We start from the raw sequence: 20000 nt of genomic DNA on the forward strand, positions 1-20000 counted from the left end.
TAGCTTTACAGCCCTAATGACATGGGGGTTCATAATACAAATAACAACATGCATCAATAGTAATAATATTGATGAAAACCAAAACCAAAATGAAATCAATCAATCTGTGCAACAAAGTGCAGTTCGACCATCCATTCAAAGTAATGGCATGTAGAGAGAAATAAAAACAAAAACATATATAAATGTATAACATAATATTTTCCATATGAGAGTGACAACACAGATTTCACTTTTCACAATGAGCAACACCTGATACTATTTTATTATTGTTGAGTTTTTTTTCGTCGCATGTTATTCGCTTCTGCAATATATTTTGCAAGTGACTGTAGTGAAGTTTCCTGATTTAAATTAAGCACTCCAAAAATATCTTCATACTTTGCTGAATTTGTTTTAAATACAACACATTTTTCTCGAATATCGTCATAAGCTTTACAACTAAACAAAAAATGTAACTCATCCTCCCTTGAATGCCCGCACATCGGACAAGGGGAGAGTAACGAGGGCTCAGTCTGAAACCACTTTTCATAAGCATTCAAACCAATCGTTCTCGTTCTAAATCTGGCGAGACTTGTTCGGTGCCACTTGTTTGTCACGACTGTGATATATTTTTCTGTTTGAAATATACTTTTAAAACTATAAAACCATCTATATTTCTCAGTGCTTTCCATTTTACCGTGCCAATTCTGTTTATATGAAGCAATTAGCCTATCTTTGAATTCTGAAACAAATCCTTCTACACATCCAACTCCCTGACACATCCACACAATCCCAAATCCATTTACAGTTAATGTCTTCTTTACAAAATATACCCAGTTTTCCTTCCCTCTCTCATGTTCATTTACTAACATTTCATACGCCTGCTTACATAATCTCGATGTGGGTAGCCTTATTAATTTTAACCAATATTTTATACATTTCACACATGATTTAATGTATAATGGGTATCTACCACTTTCTCCATATAATACAGTATTTGAAGCATGTAATGGAACATTTAAAAAACGTTTAATAGCTAATGTATGTACTTTTTCTAAATCTTTGTTATCAGAAAGTCCCCAAATTTCGGCACTGTATGTTATCATTGGTTCTATTTGAGTATCAAAAAGTTTCCAAAATATATATGAATCTATCGAGCCTAACTTACGTAAACACCTTAAGATTTCTATAACCCCCTTCTTCCCCTTTCTACAAATTTCTGCTACTGTCCTTGTCAAACTCAGCTTAGTTGTAAAAATCATACCAAGATACTTATAAGCATTAATTACCTTCACTTCATCAGTTCCATAGTGCCATTGAGAGAGAGAGAGAGAGAGAGAGAGAGAGAGAGAGAGAATTTGATGAGTGTTTTTTTTTTGTATTTTGTTTTTGCATGCTTCTTGGCTGACTTTGGAATGAGAACTGAAAGTGTTTGCACTCATTATTATTCTGTAACGTGATGATGATGATGATGGTCATAATGAATAATTTGATTATAATAATTATAATCATCATTATCTTTTATGATTTTTTTTTTATCATTAATGTTATTATTCTTGTTGTTGTTTGCTATTATTGTTGTAGTTATGGATGGTGGTGGTGGTGGTGGTGGTGGTGATACTATCATCACAACCAACATTATCGGAGCGGTTGTCAATCACAAGCTCAGAAGGAATAATTCCTTTAAGTGCCGTGCCTTTCATCCGTGACTTGGTTTTTGATTTCTCGGTTTAACATCCACGGTTGAAATGTTGGTTCTTCACTGTAACTTTTTTCAGCAGCTTTCATACAATGTGTATTTTTTAAGGATTTTTTTTCTTTTTCTAATGAGGCAAGGTGCTTATAACACAGCGTGTGACAATGTTACGTCAAGGTGAAGGTCAGGCAGAGCCCAAGTGGTGGGTTCGTCTGTCGGCCGTACAGACCTTCACCGGACTGAGAGTCAGACAGTCAGCAAGAGGTTATACCATGTGTATATATGTATATGTATATATGTGTAATTTATATGTACATATATCTCATCTGTGGACTGTGTGGATTGGAGTTTTTTTTGTTTTGTTTTTTAACATGTTTAATAACGATGTTGTGTTGAGAACTTTAGTTGAAGGATGGTCAAGCAATCTTTCACAGTGAGTGCATAAAACAGACGTGTGTGTGTGGGACGGGGGAATGGGGGGGGGGGGGGGGGGGGGGGGGTAGTGTTTGAGGGTTGTGTATCCAGAGACGCCAGTTTGTGTCAAGTGTCCACCAGCACTTGACTCCCTGTTTTTTTTTTCCTCACTCCAGCCAAGTGCGAATGGGTTCCTGACTTTCAGATGGGGGAAGGTTAGAATGGCGGAAGGAGAGAGCCCCCCCGCTTACCTGTACAGAGCCTTAGACATGGTAGCTATGAAATCACTGCCCCGATGGCCGTACAAGGCAGTGGTTTAACCTTTCACTGTTGAATCAGCAGAACATCAACTTCACTTTCCTGTGAGCCAGCTTGTCTGATGCCTATTTCTGTCCAACGTTTGTGGAGAGGTGGCCCAGTGGTAACGCTCCTGACTAGGAAGCCAGTGTCTGTGGGTTCAAATCCCATGTATGGACCTGGATTTTTACTCTTCCCACTCCACTAGACCTTGAGTGGTGGTCTGGGTGCTAGTTTTTCAGGTGTGATGACAAACGAGGTCTCGTTTGCAGCTTGCGCTTTGTGCACGTGACAACAAGAGGGTTGTCCCTGGCAAAATTCTGTGGAAATGTCCACTTTGATAGGTAAACAAATGCATTTGCAGACCGAATAAAAAAGCCCTTTTGGCTGAGAGAGTGGGGATGTAGCTTGGGCAAGATACTCAAATTATAGTCCAGATAGTTGAGACTGCAGTTGCATCCTCTGCTGTTCTGATTGTCATTGTCAAACACGACTGACCGGCATACAAAATTGACTTAGTGAGGGATGACGGATTCCATGCTGTGGGTTTCCAGTGCACAGGACAATAGAGGCATTGTGTGGAACTGCTCAGAAATGTGGAACCATGCAGCCAGTGTCCAGTGCAGGGGTACCAGAGGCACTAGACATCCTGCTGGCTATCAGTCATCTTCTCCTTCTTCTTTTTGTCTCTGGACTCTGTGAAGAGCCATTAGAGCACTGTACAGATTTCTTCAGGTCTTTGAACCTCCCAATAACAAAAGGCAACAGTGAGAGGGGATGGCCATAAATCTTCCCTCCATGACTTGCGTTGTGCTTTAGCTACAGTTTCTACCCCCCATCTGTGGAGTTTATGGAGCTCAGCATTTAATGATGTGGCCATTCTGTGTTCTCCCCCTTGTGTGCACGTGACGTCCATCTGCAGTGACGAGTATGCTTGTCAGTGAAGGTCTGTCACCTCACTGTGGTAAAACACAGCTTACAGGTCAGGATGTCAGTGAAGGTCTGTCACCTCATTGTGGTAGAACAGAGCTCGCAGGTCAGGATGTCTGTGAAGGTCTGTCACCTCACTGAGATAAAACAGAGCATACAGGTCAGGATGTCAGTGAAGGTCTGTCACCTCACTGAGATAAAACAGAGCATACAGGTCAGGATGTCAGTGAAGGTCTGTCACCTCACTGGTAAAACAGAGCTTACAGGTCAGGACGTCAGTGAAGGTCTGTCACCTCACTGTGGTAAAACAGAGCTTACAGGTCAGGATGTCAGTGAAGGTCTGTCACCTCACTGAGATAAAACAGAGCATACAGGTCAGGACGTCATTGAAAGTCTGTCACCTCACTGAGATAAAACAGAGCATACAGGTCAGGACGTCATTGAAGGTCTGTCACCTCACTGAGGTAAAACATAGCTTACAGGTCAGGATGTCAGTGAAGGTCTGTCACCTCACTGTGGTAAAACAGAGCTTACAGGTCAGGACGTCAGTGAAGGTCTGTCACCTCACTGTGGTAAAACACAGCTTACAGGTCAGGACGTCAGTGAAGGTCTGTCACCTCACTGGTAAAACAGAGCTTACAGGTCAGGATGTCAGTGAAGGTCTGTCACCTCACTGAGGTAAAACAGAGCTTACAGGTCAGGACGTCAGTGAAGGTCTGTCACCTCACTGAGATAAAACAGAGCATACAGGTCAGGATGTCAGTGAAGGTCTGTCACCTCACTGGTAAAACAGAGCTTACAGGTCAGGACGTCAGTGAAGGTCTGTCACCTCACTGTGGTAAAACAGAGCTTACAGGTCAGGACGTCAGTGAAGGTCTGTCACCTCACTGGTAAAACAGAGCTTACAGGTCAGGACGTCAGTGAAGGTCTGTCACCTCACTGAGGTAAAACAGAGCTTACAGGTCAGGACGTCATTGAAGGTCTGTCACCTCACTGAGGTAAAACATAGCTTACAGGTCAGGATGTCAGTGAAGGTCTGTCACCTCACTGGTAAAACAGAGCTTACAGGTCAGGACGTCAGTGAAGGTCTGTCACCTCACTGTGGTAAAACACAGCTTACAGGTCAGGACGTCAGTGAAAGGTCTGTCACCTCACTGTGGTAAAACAGAGCTTACAGGTCAGGACGTCAGTGAAGGTCTGTCACCTCACTGGTAAAACAGAGCTTACAGGTCAGGACGTCAGTGAAGGTCTGTCACCTCACTGTGGTAAAACAGAGCTTACAGGTCAGGACGTCAGTGAAGGTCTGTCACCTCACTGTGGTAAAACAGAGCTTACAGGTCAGGACGTCAGTGAAGGTCTGTCACCTCACTGGTAAAACAGAGCTTACAGGTCAGGACGTCAGTCACTGTTCTACATCTGGACTTCTTCCTTTTGGGACTGCATTACTTTAGTTCAGCAGACACCGCTTCAAGGATGCAAAAAAGTAGTATTTGCTCTTAGGATTGAAGCCACATTGATGTCATTTCACCAAGGTTCAGTGTTGTGGGGTTAACCAAGTCTGCACGTTTCCTGATGTTTTGACGAGGGGTCTGTCACCATGACACAATTTCCTCACTGTGCTGCTCTGGCCAGTGACACACAGTGCCTTGGCAAAATTCTGTAGAAAATCCACTTCGATAGGAAAATCAAATAAAAAACTGCACGCTGGAAAAATTTTTTAAAATGGGTGGCGCTGTAGTGTAGTGATGCGCTCTCCCTGGGAAGAGCAGCCCGAATTTTAGACAGAGAAATCTGTTGTGATAAAAAGAAATACAAATGCAAATACAAAAAAAAGGCATCATATGTGTAGGAGTGCTTGTGCCTTATGATTGTTTCATGTTGACGGTTGGTAGACTTAACATCATCTTTTTTTCCCCCCCCATTCTTTTTTTTTTTTTTTTTGTTTCAGTCGGTGTACTTGGATATTTTTAAGTGGATGTTATTAACATTGTTGATGTTGGTTTGAGAGCAGAGAGAGGAATGGAAAGTGATAAGGAAAACTCTGCTTGTTGAAAACGACTAGAGGAAGAAACTGTTGACATTGTAGCAGTGAATGTTTGTAGATTTCATCAGTCTCAGCTGTCACAGTGTTTTGTGGCAACAGTCTTTGCTTCTTTCCGCAAACTGTGGACACTGCCATTTCTGGCTGTACGATATTTGGGTGTGTCTGTTTGTTTAGACGTGTCTCTGTGGTAACATGGTTATTATCGTCATGATTTGAGGTGTGTAGTTAGTGTCGAGACCTGCATGAAGTTGTAGTGCGTGTGTGTTTTGTTCTGTCACTGCTTGCAGTTGGAATTTCATCGTTGTCGTCGTTGTCCATTTCAGAAGCAGGCTGGATGTTTGGTGTTTGTCGGAGAGTGTACATCTTTCAGGGAGTGTTTCTCAGTAATGTCACTTTTTGTGTGTGTGTGTGTGTGGCAGGGGGTTGAGGAGGGGGGGAGGTGGGAGGGGGGAAGAGGAGGGGGGAGAGGGAGGTACAACTTTTATTTTCAGTTTTTTTGTTTTTTTTAATTGAAGTTTGTTTTTAATTGAAGTTTGTTTTTTAATTGAAGATTGTTTGTTTTTTTAATTGAGAAAGGAATGATTCTAAACTTAGATCTCATGTATATATATATATATATAGAGAGAGAGAGAGAGAGAGGGAGAGAGACAGAGACAGAGACAGAGAGAGAGAGAGAGATGCTGCAGATGAGCATCTGACTTATTTCTTTATGATGTTTTATTTTGTATCATACTAAAGTAATGGTTTATAAAACTTTGCACAGTCTCTAGAGGCCTGACAGTGTGTTGTGTTTCTGCACAAGTCGGGCACCTGCTTAATCAAAAAAAAGTTTCTTTAAGAAGTAGATGTGGTGTAGCGTGTATGGATCTGTCCACACACATCGACACCACTTTAAAACCGAGCATATCACAGTGCTCCAACCAATGGGTTTTTTTTTCCCCCCCTCCTCCTCCTCTGCCTAAAAATGATTGTACCTTGCTCCATAGTAGAAATAAGCTTCTGACAATGTCATGGTAGTGTGTTGTTGTTTTTTGTCTGTTGAAAAAAAAAAATGTTGTCCACACCTTGCTCCATGCTAGAGACGAGCATTTGGAAATAGCGGTGTTTGTTGTTTCTCTCTGTTGAATGATGTTATGTGTACATCTTGCTCCAGGGCTACAGATGAGCATTTAACAACTCCACGATGATGGGTTTTTTTGTTTCCTCCATTGGGGGGGGGGGGGAGATGGGGGGGTAGGGGGGATGTTCAATTTGTCATTCTCCATGATTCAGATGGGCATTTCACGATGCAGTGATTTTTTTTTTTTTTTTTTTTTTTTCCTGTCTGTGGACATTTAAACGTGGTGTGTGATAAATTGTCCCACACCACAGACAAAGTTGTGTGAGAGAGGTGTGTGAATGCCTTGGTTTTTTTTTCACCGCCCCGGCCGTGGTGTGGGTGCAGTGTGCAACGGCAGCTCCTCCAGTGGAACTCAGGGTCCCCCGTCACTGCTGCCGCACATGATCAAATCCAAGTCCACCACCTCCATTCCATCCCTCTCCCACATCCCGCGGCCAGGTAAACCCCCTCCTTCCTTCCCCCTCCTTCCTTCCCCCTCCGTGCCTCACTCACCTGGACGTGCCTTGCCCCCTCCCTCCACCCCCCCCCATCCCCCCCCACCTCCCTCTGCTACCTTGTCTGTGGCTGTCACTTTTTTCTGGCATGAGCGGCGCCTGTGGGTGGAGGGTGTCTGTGGGTGGTGATGACGTGATCGCTGTCACTGCTCCTGTTGCTGCTGCCGCTGTCTTGTTCTGTGTGTCTGTCTGTCTGTCCTCTTGCTGCCTGAGGTCTCTGTGCATGCCGGGTGCACTTCCTTCTTCACGTCTCTGTGGATCTTAACACTTCCTGTTCACCTCTGTGGAGCCTAACACGTTCTGTTCTGTGCCTGATGTGGATGGGGGGGGGGGGGGGGGATGTGTGGGGGAAGGGGGGGAGAGAATAGAGATGTGGGTCAAGAAACTTGAAAGGAGTCTGTGTTAGCTTCTGTTTGGTAAAGAGTGGGGTTGGAGGGGGTTGGGGTCCCAGAGGGGGGTGTGAGGGGGTTGGGGGGCCCAGAGGGGGTTCGGGGGGTGAGGGGGGGTGGGGTGGGGGGGCAGAGAGGGGTGTGAGGGGGTTGGGGGCCCAGAGGGGGGTTGGGTGGGGGTGGGTGGGGACACACTACAGAAGGGGAGTGGATACATTGTCGTCAAGCTGTTGAGAAGAACAATGGTGACAGCTCATGAGTGGCTTTCATCATCAGACGCATAAGCTACCGCCAATACTCTGCTTTTTTTTTTTTTTTTTTTTTTGTCACTGCACATTTCTGTGGAGGGCTGGTTTTCTTGGGGAAGAAGAAGACTGGTGATAGCTGGATGGGTCGTTTATGACTGTGCCCGGAGTCTTTTTGTTTATGAGAGAGTCTTGAACGCCACCCTGGAACTTAAAAACGTCTGTCCAAGCTGTGTCAGTAAAGTGAACTAAAAAATTACCGGTGACATGGACAGCTGTGACTGCCACTGATGTGTGCGTTCCACTGGTCAGCTTCTGAGGCAGTTCCTGATGGGGGACACCATTCCCAGGTGGAGTTCTCCAGGTGTTGGCTAAAGCCTGTCCCCCAAACTGTCCAGAAAACCGTTCTTGTCATTTTTCTTGATTGAACCTTTACCAAAGTTATCTCTCTGGTTCTGATCAAAGGACCAGTTTTCAGACTTTGTTGTTTTCTTGGGGGGGTGGGGGGTGGGGGGGGATCAGTCACTGATGATGTGGTGTTGTTGTTGTCTTTTTAATACATTCTGATAAAACAGAAACAGTTTTGGAACTCACATTTTCTGCGGATGACGGTTATAAATATACCTGTGTGTTGTGGTGTCTGTGCTCGCGGTTCTGTGAATGCCGCTTCATTAAAACCTTCATTCTTTCGTGACGTCCTCACTTTTCTATCACAACGTTTTGCTGTGTGCATGTCTGTCTGTGTCTTGTCATCAGTGGACTTCTTTTCGTGAGCTGACTTTAATATGCCTGCAGCGTTCTGATCTGTTGCCCTTTCATTGTGTTTGCCCAGTTGTTCTTCGGTTGTTCTCATGAGTTTTGGTAAGTGGATAAGTTAATGCTGTTTATTTTTATTTCATTTTATTTGTTGTCGGGGTTTTTTTTGTTGTTTTTTTTAGCACTGACCAAGTCGGTGCAACTAATTTGTTCAGCAATATTCTGCCACACATGAGGGCTTTTGTATAAGAAATAAGACTGATTATGTGCCTACAATAGACTTAATTGTCTCCAAGGATATTTGTTTGGTTCCGTTCTTTTATCCAGGTATTCCTTTTCTGCTGGTACGGTGTTGACACCAGTCACCCGGTCCATCAGAGAGGGGTGGATTGTGTTGTAGAGTTACAGCTTTTCGCATTGTAGCATATTTCTCTTCTGGGCCACTTTTCTTGGGGCAGAATGCATTGCTTGTGGTCTGGTGACACCCATTTTGGCCTCTTTCTTTGGTCTGTTTCTGAGCATTTTGGATTTAGAATTGTTGAAAGAGAGTTTAAGTTCTTTAAAAACTAAATTTATCTGTTTTTGACTGGAGTCTCCCCCACCCCTTCCCCCCCAAGAAATCAGATTTTCTATTATTTCCCCTTTCCATTTTCTGTTTTTGTTTTTTGAATGGAACCAATGGACAGTGACTAATGAAATTTGATCCAAATGTACATCAAGAATTCAGATTGTAATTAACATTTTTATCCCAAGCTGTTGTTGGTAACAGCCATGCCATGCTGAGGAGTTGTAATTTTCTTTTTATTTCATTTTATTTTCTTTCATTTTGGTTCAGTTTTATCTTACCTTATTTCATTTTGGAGATTAAAAAAAGATTCAGGTCAGCCTGTTGTGCAGTCACATTAGGATTACTTCTGTGTGTGTGTGTGTGTGTGTGTGTGTGTGTGTGTGTAGGGCAGAGTCAGACAAAGATACTGTGAAAGACGTAGTGTGTGCTGAAGTCAGTACTTGATACAAAGAAAGATGCATGTTCGGTATGGTTTTCATCACCTCCTTCATCCCTTGGACAGCATGAAAAGAGAGTGTGTCATGTACCTTGCCTGTTTCTTTCTTATTTTTTTCTTTCTTTTTTCCATTATTTTGGTTTGTGAATGCAGTGGTTTATTCCTGCATGTTTATTTGGATGCCGTTTTGTTCATTTAACAGGAGTGGTCACTGATGTCCCTTTCTTTTTTTGTTCGTTTAACAGCAGTGATCATGCAGTGATGTCCCTTTTCTTGCATGTAGCATTGTTGAGGATGGCTCTGTGGCAGTTTTCATTCTGTGGAAATATGTGAATATTTTCCTTTTTTTTTTTTTTTTTTTTTTTTTTTTTGTACGTGAGAATACACTGTGGATTTGGTTTCGAAGGGGGGGAGCCTTCCATCTGGTGTTTTTACGATACTGTGTGGTTGATAATTCTTCATTGCCAATGTGTCCAGTGATATTGCATATGATAAGGTCATGAGTTTTTGTGAGTCAAATGCTTCACAAACCTCCCTTTGGAATAAGTTTTGTTTTTAGTCTTTTAGAAAATGATTTTTTTTTTCTTTTCAAAAGCTGAATTTCTATAGTTGAACAACAACTACATTTCTAACATTTGACATTATCGTAAATTCTGCTTTCATTTGTGTGTGTGTGTGTGTGTGTGTGTGTGTGTGTGTGTGTATATGTGTGTGTGTGTGTGTGTGTGTGTGTGTGTGTGTGTGTGTGTGTGTGTGTGTGTGTGTGTGTGTGTGTGATTTTGAGCATTATTTGATACATTTTTTAACATTCTTTTGTTGGACCAGAATCATAGCTTCGATCGGCATTTTTGTGTGCTGTCTTCTTTAGAAAGTGCAGAACATTGATGGCTTTGTGCAGTGTAAACTGGGTTGATGGCATCAGGGCGTGTGGATGAAGTGATGAAAAAGTCTCTTGGATCTCCAGCCGAGATTTTGCTGATTTTGTGAATGGCTGTGACTTGTTTTTTTTTTTTTTTTTTTTTTTTTTGTTACCTGTCTATCCAGGAAGAAAATGACATGAATATGTGATAGTTGAGTTCTGATTCAAAAACAAACAAACAAACAGAAAAAAAAAAACAACCCAAAAAACAAACTGACTGCACCTGGTCACCCATTATGCTCTTGTTGATTTGACAGATCTGTTCTGTTAGAACTGAAAGCAGTATCATCCCTTTAAGATGCCCCTCCCCCCTCCCTCTCCCTGCACTTCCCTATAAACCTTCCTCTGATTTAAACCATGATGTCTGTGTACTGCTGTAAGGATGACAGAACATGATATCACCTGATGGTCTATGTGTACTGCTGTAAGGATGACAGACATGATATCACCTGATGTCTGTGTGTACTGCTGTAAGGATGACAGAACATGATATCACCTGATGTCTATGTGTACTGCTGTAAGGATGACAGAACATGATATCACCTGATGGTCTGTGTGTACTGCTGTAAGGATGACAGAACGTGATATCACCTGATGGTCTGTGTGTACTGCTGTAAGGATGACAGAACATGATATCACCTGATGGTCTATGTGTACTGCTGTAAGGATGACAGAACATGATATCACCTGATGTCTATGTGTACTGCTGTAAGGATGACAGAACGTGATATCACCTGATGGTCTGTGTGTACTGCTGTAAGGATGACAGACATGATATCACCTGATGGTCTATGTGTACTGCTGTAAGGATGACAGAACGTGATATCACCTGATGGTCTATGTGTACTGCTGTAAGGATGACAGACATGATATCACCTGATGTCTGTGTACTGCTGTAAGGATGACAGACATGATATCACCTGATGGTCTATGTGTACTGCTGTAAGGATGACAGAACATGATATCACCTGATGTCTATGTGTACTGCTGTAAGGATGACAGAACGTGATATCACCTGATGGTCTATGTGTACTGCTGTAAGGATGACAGACATGATATCACCTGATGTCTATGTGTACTGCTGTAAGGATGACAGAACGTGATATCACCTGATGGTCTGTGTGTACTGCTGTAAGGATGACAGACATGATATCACCTGATGTCTGTGTGTACTGCTGTAAGGATGACAGAACGTGATATCACCTGATGGTCTATGTGTACTGCTGTAAGGATGACAGGACGTGATATCACCTGATGTCTGTGTGTACTGCTGTAAGGATGACAGGACGTGATATCACCTGATGTCTGTGTACTGCTGTAAGGATGACAGAACATATCACCTGATGGTCTATGTGTACTGCTGTAAAGATGACAAGACGTGATATCACCTGATGGTCTATGTGTACTGCTGTAAGGATGACAGGACGTGATATCACTTGATGTCTGTGTACTGCTGTAAGGATGACAGAACGTGATATCACCTGATGTCTGTGTACTGCTGTAAGGATGACAAGACGTGATATCACCTGATGGTTTGTGTGTACTGCTGTAAGGATGACAGGACGTGATATCACCTGATGTCTATGTGTACTGCTGTAAGGATGACAGGACGTGATATCACCTGATGTCTGTGTACTGCTGTAAGGATGACAGAACATGATATCACCTGATGTCTGTGTGTACTGCTGTAAGGATGACAAGACGTGATATCACCTGATGGTCTGTGTGTACTGCTGTAAGGATGACAGGACGTGATATCACCTGATGTCTGTGTACTGCTGTAAGGATGACAGAACGTGATATCACCTGATGTCTGTGTGTACTGCTGTAAGGATGACAGAACATGATATCACCTGATGTCTGTGTACTGCTGTAAGGACGACAGAACGTGATATCACCTGATGGTCTATGTGTACTGCTGTAAGGATGACAGAACGTGATATCACCTGATGGTCTATGTGTACTGCTGTAAGGATGACAGAACGTGATATCACCTGATGGTCTGTGTGTACTGCTGTAAGGATGACAGACATGATATCACCTGATGTCTGTGTACTGCTGTAAGGATGACAGAACGTGATATCACCTGATGGTCTATGTGTACTGCTGTAAGGATGACAGAACGTGATATCACCTGATGGTCTATGTGTACTGCTGTAAGGACGACAGAACATGATATCACCTGATGGTCTATGTGTACTGCAGAAGCACGGCCCAGCACACCACCTCGGAAAGAACTGGGGTCCACCCGAATCCCCGTCTATCATTCCTTGCCGCGCTCAGGTCGGTGCTGGGTGTCTGCTGGCCTCTTGGTGTCCCTGTTGTTGTAGCTGCCTGCATGTACCTGGATGCCTGCAGTCCAAACCTTTTCCCCAGTCTGTGTAAAAAAGAAAAAAAAAAAAGGCTTGTTTTTATTTCCGACGGTGGTGCTGATCTGCATGATCTGGTCTTGATCTTATGCACTTGCGTGACCTGTTATAGCTTGTGTGGATGTGGGGAGTTCAAATCTTTTCCCCCAGTCTGTGAAAAAAAAAAAAAAAAAAAATTTTTTTGCCTTGCTTGTTTATGTTGTTGCCGTACAAAGGTGGCTCTGAAGTGCATGTCGTAATGTGATGTTGGATCTGGAGTTTTGAGTCTTTTTCCTGTCTGGAACATTCTATTTTCTTTTCTTTTCAATGTGGTGTTGGATGTCCAGAGTTTTCAATCCTTTCCCAGTCTGCAGAAAGTGTCCAGTTTCCTTGCTTTTTCACGATTGTGTCATCCGAAGAGGGTGTTAAGCTGCTTGTTGTGTTTTTGATGATGACAAAGTCTGTGACATTTGTGGAGGTTGGTAAGCTTCAGGTATGTTGTAATGTTGTCATTTGCCTTGGTGGTTGTCGAATATTTTATCTATCTACTTTCTTATTTTTCTGTTTTGCATGGAAAGTTTGGTGTTCATTTGGTGTTTTCTTTTATTTGGCTCTGATGTTTTGTTGTTTGATTTGGTTGTTGTTGTTTTTTTAACTGAATTTCTGTAAAATTTGTTACAACTGCTTGCAAATGTATTATGATTATTGAATATATTGAAGACACAATGGCTTGCAAATGCACGATTATAATTTAGATACATTGAAGACACTGTTGTACCTTTTTTTTTTCCCCTGAGATGTATCATTGATGTGACTGAATGTAACCTTGTCTTCAGTTTCTGAAGATATATTTTCCTCATCTTTCTTTGTGGTCAGCATCTTGATTTAACTTTGTTGTCTAGAGAGTAAAGCTGCTCTGACTGTAAAGCATATTCTTCAGCTGAATTGGACAGAATTGAGTCCACAGATAGTAACGGTGTACCATTGTGTATGTATATGATTATATATATGTTTATGCATGCATGCGTGCGTGTGTGTGTGTGTGTGTGTGTGTGTGTGTGTGTGTGTTTAAGTGTTTAAGCTCTGGTGTGTCTGTGCTGGGGTATTTCAGAGATGGGGATGTGTGTGTGTGTGTGTGTGTGTGTGTGTGTGTGTCTGTGTGTGTGTGTGTGTGTGTGTGTGTGTTTAAGTGTTTAAGCTCTGGTGTGTCTGTGCTGGGGTATTTCAGAGATGGGGATGTGTGTGTGTGTGTGTGTGTATGTGTGCGCGCGCACAGTTATGTTTTAGATATATTGATATTTTGTTCTATCATGTATGTCAGTTATTATACATGTATCTTGTAATTTCTTAGCGTCAGTGTTAATGAATTCCAGTGGTAATAGTGAGTGTGTGCTGGAATCACAGCTCACCAAGTTTTCTGCAGAAGAACTCCTTGAAACAGGAAAGTTATGGTGATGACAGCATTGTTGTTTAACTCAGCCATCTGTTGTTCAGTCACAGGCAGCTCTGCTGGTGTTCAGTGCACATGGGCGTGGACCTCCACACTTCTAAAGCATCCACTCTGTGTGTGTGTTGTGTGTGTGTGTGTGTGTGTGTGTGTGTGTGTGTGTGTGTGTGTGTGTGTGTGTGTGTGTGTGTGTGTGTGTGTGTGTGTGTGTGTGTGTGTGTGTGTGTGTGTGTGTTTCTCTGTGTTCTCTCTGTCTGTGCTCACTTCAGATTCACTAATCTCCATGAGCACTGTGATTTCAGGATGACATCAATGTTTTTCATCTCAGTTACAGACAGAAAAGCTGTTTGTTGTTGTTATATGAAAAAAAACAACAACAACCAAACAAATAAAAAACAACAACAACAAACCCAAAAGAAACAAGACACATCATAGATGTTTTCTCATATTCTTGCAGGCCTTTTCAAAAATGTGATTAATTAATTTTTTTTGTTAATCTTCCAGAAATGATGCAGAGGCAGTGGCTCACCTTGATCCAGTTTTTTGTTTGTTTTTGTTTTGTTTGATTTTGTCAGCCATGGTCTGTGAATTTTTTTTTTCTAGCTGATGATGATGATGATGATGATGATGATGATGGTGATGAAGATGATGACGATGATGATGCTGATGGCTTGAATTTTTGCAGCCTCTGCTTTAGCAACAGGTGGCGGCAGCAGCCTGAACAAGCAGAAAGGTGGGCCGCCCGCCTCTCAGCGAACAGGAAACATTCCCAGCAATGTCTCTCTCATCAGCAACCAGCAAAGGTGACCGCTGGCCGCTTGAACCCTGCACCCTAACCCCTAACCCCCCTTCCCCCTCTCTCCCCCTCCCCGCCCCCCCCCCCCCCCCTCCACACACACATACACATCCCCCTACCCTGTTGGTCCCAATCTCCCTGACCCTTCTCTGGCCTTGCGTACCCTTTTCCCAGAATTCTGGACAGGGTTTATGTATACTGGAGAAAGGCTTGATCGGGGGACTGTGATCTGGGATAAGGTTGATAGTGGCATGAGTTTCATCTAGGGGCTGTGTTTTTATTGTTATTATTATGTTTTTTGGTGTTGGAGTGGGAGAGATAGGTTTATGATGGTGAAAGTTTTGAACTGGTTTGGTGTTGTTGTTGTTTTTTTTATTGTGGGGGGATAGGTTTATGATGCTGAAAGTTTTTAAGGTGCCTGGTTTTGAGGGGAGATAGGTTTATAGCGTTGAAAGTTTTGAATGGGGCTGGGGTTTTTTTGTTTTGTTTTTTCTGGGGGGGGGGGCTTGGGGGGGGGGGGGGAGATAGGGATAGGTTTAAATGGAAAAACTTGTAAAGGAGCCTGGTGTTTTGGGGGGATAGGTTTATAATGGTAAAAGTTTTGAAATGGGCCTGTTTTTTTTTTCTGGGGGGATAGATTTATAATGGTGAAAGTTTTGAAATGGGCCTGTGTTTTTTTGTTTTTTATTTATTTATTTATTTATTTATTTATTTTTTTTTTTTTTTGGGGGGGGGGTAGATTTATAATGGTGAAAGTTTGAAATGGGCCTGTTTTGAAGAAGCCTGCTTATTGTGGGGGATAGGATTATAATACTGAAAGGGGTTAGGGGGGTCTTATAGGTTTATGATGCTGATTGTCATGTCTGGGGGAATAATGATGAAAGTATTAATGGGGCTGTTTGGGGGTGGGGGTGGGGGGTGGGGGTTATACTAGGAACAGTGGTGACCTGCTGTCAGGTTTATTCTAGGCACAGTGTCAACTGGCAGATAGGTTTCCAGTGGTGGAACTCTTTACTGGAGAGCAGGTTTATGATGGTAACGGTCTTGTCTGGGGTATAGGTTTATAATGGTGACAGTCTTTCTTGGGGGATAGGTTTATAATGGTGAGTCTTGTTTGGGGGATAGGTTTATAATGGTGAGTCTTGTCTAGGGGATAGGTTTATAGTGGTGAGTCTTGTCCAGGGGATAGGTTTATAGTGGTGAGTCTTGTCTAGGGGATAGGTTTATAATGGTGAGTCTTGTCTAGGGGATAGGTTTATAATGGTGAGTCTTGTCCAGGGGATAGGTTTATAGTGGTGAGTCTTGTTTAGGGGACTGGTTTATAATGGTGAGTCTTGTCTAGGGGATAGGTTTATAATGGTGAGTCTTGTCTAGGGGATAGGTTTATAATGCTGAGTCTTGTCTAGGGGATAGGTTTATAATGGTGAGTCTTGTTTAGGGGACTGGTTTATAATGGTGAGTCTTGTCTAGGGGATAGGTTTATAATGGTGAGTCTTGTCTAGGGGATAGGATTATAGTGGTGACAGTCTTCCCCGGGGGATAGGTTTATAATGGTGACAGTCTTGTCAATGGAATATGTTTATAATGGTGAAAGTCTTATCTTTGGGCTAATGGTGAAAGTAGTAATGGGGCTGTTTTGTGGGAAGAGGTTTATACTGGGGTCAATGCTGACAGGCAGTAAGGTTTATTCTAGGTACAGTGTCGACTGGCAGACAGACTCCTAATGGTGATATGTCCTGATTATGGAACTGAAAATCCTGACGTGGTTGTTTTGTGAGAATGGTGAAAATATCAACTGAGGCATAGGTTTGTAAATGGTTGAAGTCTCAACCAGGGTTTTTTTTTTTGGTGTAGATCTATAATGATGAAAGTCTTGATTTTAGCTATTTTGTGAAGAGATTTGTGATGGTTTCACTCACAGCCTGACTCTTTTATGTCATAGGTTTATAACATGAAACGTCTTGACCGAGTTATCTTGTGGGATAGATATAAGAGTGGTGAAGATGTCAGCTAAGGCTGTTTTATGGAATGGGTTATCATGTTGCAAGGTGGGCTGTTTTATGGAATGGGTTATATAGTCTCAAGGTAGGCTGTTTTATGGAATGGGTTATATAGTCTCAAGGTGGGCTGTTTTATGGAATGGGTTATATAGTCTCAAGGTGGGCTGTTTTATGGAATGGGTTATATAGTCTCAAGGTAGGCTGTTTTACGGAATGGGTTATAATGTCTCAAGGTGGGCTGTTTTATGGAATGGGTTATAATGTCTCAAGGTGGGCTGTTTTATGGAATGGGTTATATAGTCTCAAGGTAGGCTGTTTTATGGAATGGGTTATAATGTCTCAAGGTGGGCTGTTTTATGGAATGGGTTATAATGTCTCAAGGTGGGCTGTTTTATGGAATGGGTTATATAGTCTCAAGGTGGGCTGTTTTATGGAATGGGTTAAAAAGTCTCAAGGTAGGCTGTTTTATGGAATGGGTTATATAGTCTCAAGGTAGGATGTTTTATAGAATGGGTTATAAAGTCTCAAGGTGGGCTGTTTTATAGAATGGGTTACAAAGTCTCAAGGTGGGCTGTTTTATGGAATGGGTTATATAGTCTCAAGGTAGGATGTTTTATAGAATGGGTTATAAAGTCTCAAGGTGGGCTGTTTTATGGAATGGGTTATAATGTCACAAGGTGGGCTGTTTTATGAAATGGGTTATAATGTCTCAAGGTGGGCTGTTTTATGGAATGGGTTATAAAGTCTCAAGGTGGGCTGTTTTATGGAATGGGTTAAAAAGTCTCAAGGTGGGCTGTTTTATGGAATGGGTTATATAGTCTCAAGGTAGGATGTTTTATAGAATGGGTTATAAAGTCTCAAGGTGGGCTGTTTTATAGAATGGGTTACAAAGTCTCAAGGTGGGCTGTTTTATGAAATGGGTTATATAGTCTCAAGGTAGGATATTTTATAGAATGGGTTATAAAGTCTCAAGGTAGGCTGTTTTATGGAATGGGTTATAATGTCTCAAGGTAGGCTGTTTTATGGAATGGGTTATATAGTCTCAAGGTAGGCTGTTTTATGGAATGGGTTATAATGTCTCAAGGTGGGCTGTTTTATGGAATGGGTTATAATGTCTCAAGGTGGGCTGTTTTACAGAATGGGTTACAATGTCTCAAGGTGGGCTGTTTTACGGAATGGGTTATAATGTCTCAAGGTGGGCTGTTTTACAGAATGGGTTATAATGTCTCAAGGTAGGATGTTTTACGGAATGGGTTATAATGTCTCAAGGTGGGCTGTTTTATGGAATGGGTTATAATGTCTCAAGGTGGGCTGTTTTATGGAATGGGTTATAAAGTCTCAAGGTGGGCTGTTTTATGGAATGGGTTAAAAAGTCTCAAGGTGGGCTGTTTTATGGAAAAGGTTTGTATATATTAAGGAGTTTGTATATATTCATATAAGTTCTTAAGGCCCACAGTAAAAGCCACCAAAAGGCTGTCCCACATGTTTTTTGGTTGTTTTTTTTTGCCTTTATGAAAGAAATGAGAGTGTACTTAAAAAAAAAAGTTCAGCAGTCAGGCTCTGATTGTTTTCAATCTGACCAGGCCAGTATATTCAAACAGTAACAACAAGGGAAAGATGATGACGATGATGATGATGATGATGGTGTCTTTGTGGCCTCACAGGAAAGGGTCTGCAGGCAGCCTCCCAACCTCCACAGCGGCCCGTCGAGGTTCTCTGGGCAGTGCTGGCAGTACAAACAGTGGTACCTGTCTTTACTACTACTACTACTACTACTACTACTACTACTACTACTGCTGCTGCTGCCTTTCTGTTCTTGGCTTTTTTCCCCCTTTCCTTTGTGAGCTCTTTCAGAGTAGCCCTGTTTCTTTGTAAAAAAACCCAAAAGAAACCAACGAAATATTGATGACCATAGTTTTTGGGTTGTGAACAGCGCTGGTATTGAATAAAACTGTGGGTCTTGTGTGTTTGTCTACTGGAAAGATGTATTGGCAGCTTCTGGTTTGTGTATATTGGCACCAGACAAAAAAAAAACCCACAAAAACAGACAGAATCAAATTGAACAAACAAAAACAGAAGAGAAAAAAGATGGATTAACGAAAATTAAAACAAAAACGAAGAAAGACGACACAGTCATCGTCCTCTGAGGTAGCCCAAAATAAGTTCTGTTGAGCGGAAATAACTAGCAGCAGCTGTAGTGATAATCAGTGCTCCGAAGTCAGAACAGACAGAAGGGAGAGAGAACAAAAAACAAAAAAAGAAACCAGCGGCTGATGACCCAGAAAGTATGGAGGCGTGTGTCGGTGTGTGGGCTGACCCGCCGTGTTTGGCTTGCAGTTTCTGCTTGTTACTACTGATAGCGCTGCACTCTGACCCCGCCGCTGACCTGCTTGTGACCTGCTGTATATAACGCCTGACCTCTGACCTGTGATGCGATGTGGATGTGTGGTGTGTGACATCCAGTCGGCTGGTAGTTTTGTCACCGCCACTGTGTTGACTTTTCTGACCCTGCAGACACTGCTCACTCACTTTACAACCATGATTGCACACTTGTTTCTTTTGTCTGTTTCTTTTTGTGTGTGTGTGTGTGTGTGTGTGTGTGTGTACATTTTAGCTGTGGTTTATCATGCAGTAGTCATGACTTTTCTTTAACACCTTGACTGCTGCTGATGAGTCTGCTGGTCAGTGAAGGGCTGTCACCTCTTTAAGAGATGAGATTGAGCGTACAGGTCAGGATGCTGGCCACTGTCTTGTATCTGGATTTCTTCCCCCTGTGAGGATTGCGTTACTTTCAATGACAGCACTGAAGGATGCACGGAAAGTGTTACACGCACTGAACGTTGATGCCTCTCTGTTGAACAAGACTCGGCAGTCAAGGGGTTAAAGCAGTGATGGAACACCGGTGTGTTCAGTGCTGCTGTTATGATGAATGCTTTGTTGCAGTGACTTGACATGATGATTTCAGCTGACATAAAGTGATGGAGTGATTGACTGACCCTGCACGTTGGTCTACTCACATCTGATGTTGGCCAGCTGCAGTCGTGTGAATGTGTATCGCGTGAAGTGACTCGCGTGTTGTTGTTTGGTGTAGATGTGTGGTTGTTTCGATTAATCGTGTGGATTGT

The 20000-nt window shown here is 42.5% G+C and overlaps 1 protein-coding gene across 1 annotated transcript in view; it reads left to right on the plus strand.

Annotated features, from left to right (window-relative positions):
- The window catches only part of LOC143296375 (serine/threonine-protein phosphatase 4 regulatory subunit 4-like), a 172883-nt gene that overhangs the window by 144887 nt on the left and 7996 nt on the right, over positions 1 to 20000 (plus strand). Inside the window, exons 20-23 of the mRNA XM_076608252.1 lie at positions 6802 to 6915; positions 12490 to 12567; positions 14765 to 14882; positions 18540 to 18619. Coding sequence (XP_076464367.1) covers positions 6802 to 6915; positions 12490 to 12567; positions 14765 to 14882; positions 18540 to 18619 — 390 coding nt within the window. The remainder of the gene's footprint in view (positions 1 to 6801; positions 6916 to 12489; positions 12568 to 14764; positions 14883 to 18539; positions 18620 to 20000) is intronic.

The sequence above is a fragment of the Babylonia areolata genome, chromosome 21 (genome assembly GCF_041734735.1).
Source record: "Babylonia areolata isolate BAREFJ2019XMU chromosome 21, ASM4173473v1, whole genome shotgun sequence".
In the NCBI taxonomy this organism is placed as follows: domain Eukaryota; kingdom Metazoa; phylum Mollusca; class Gastropoda; order Neogastropoda; family Buccinidae; genus Babylonia; species Babylonia areolata.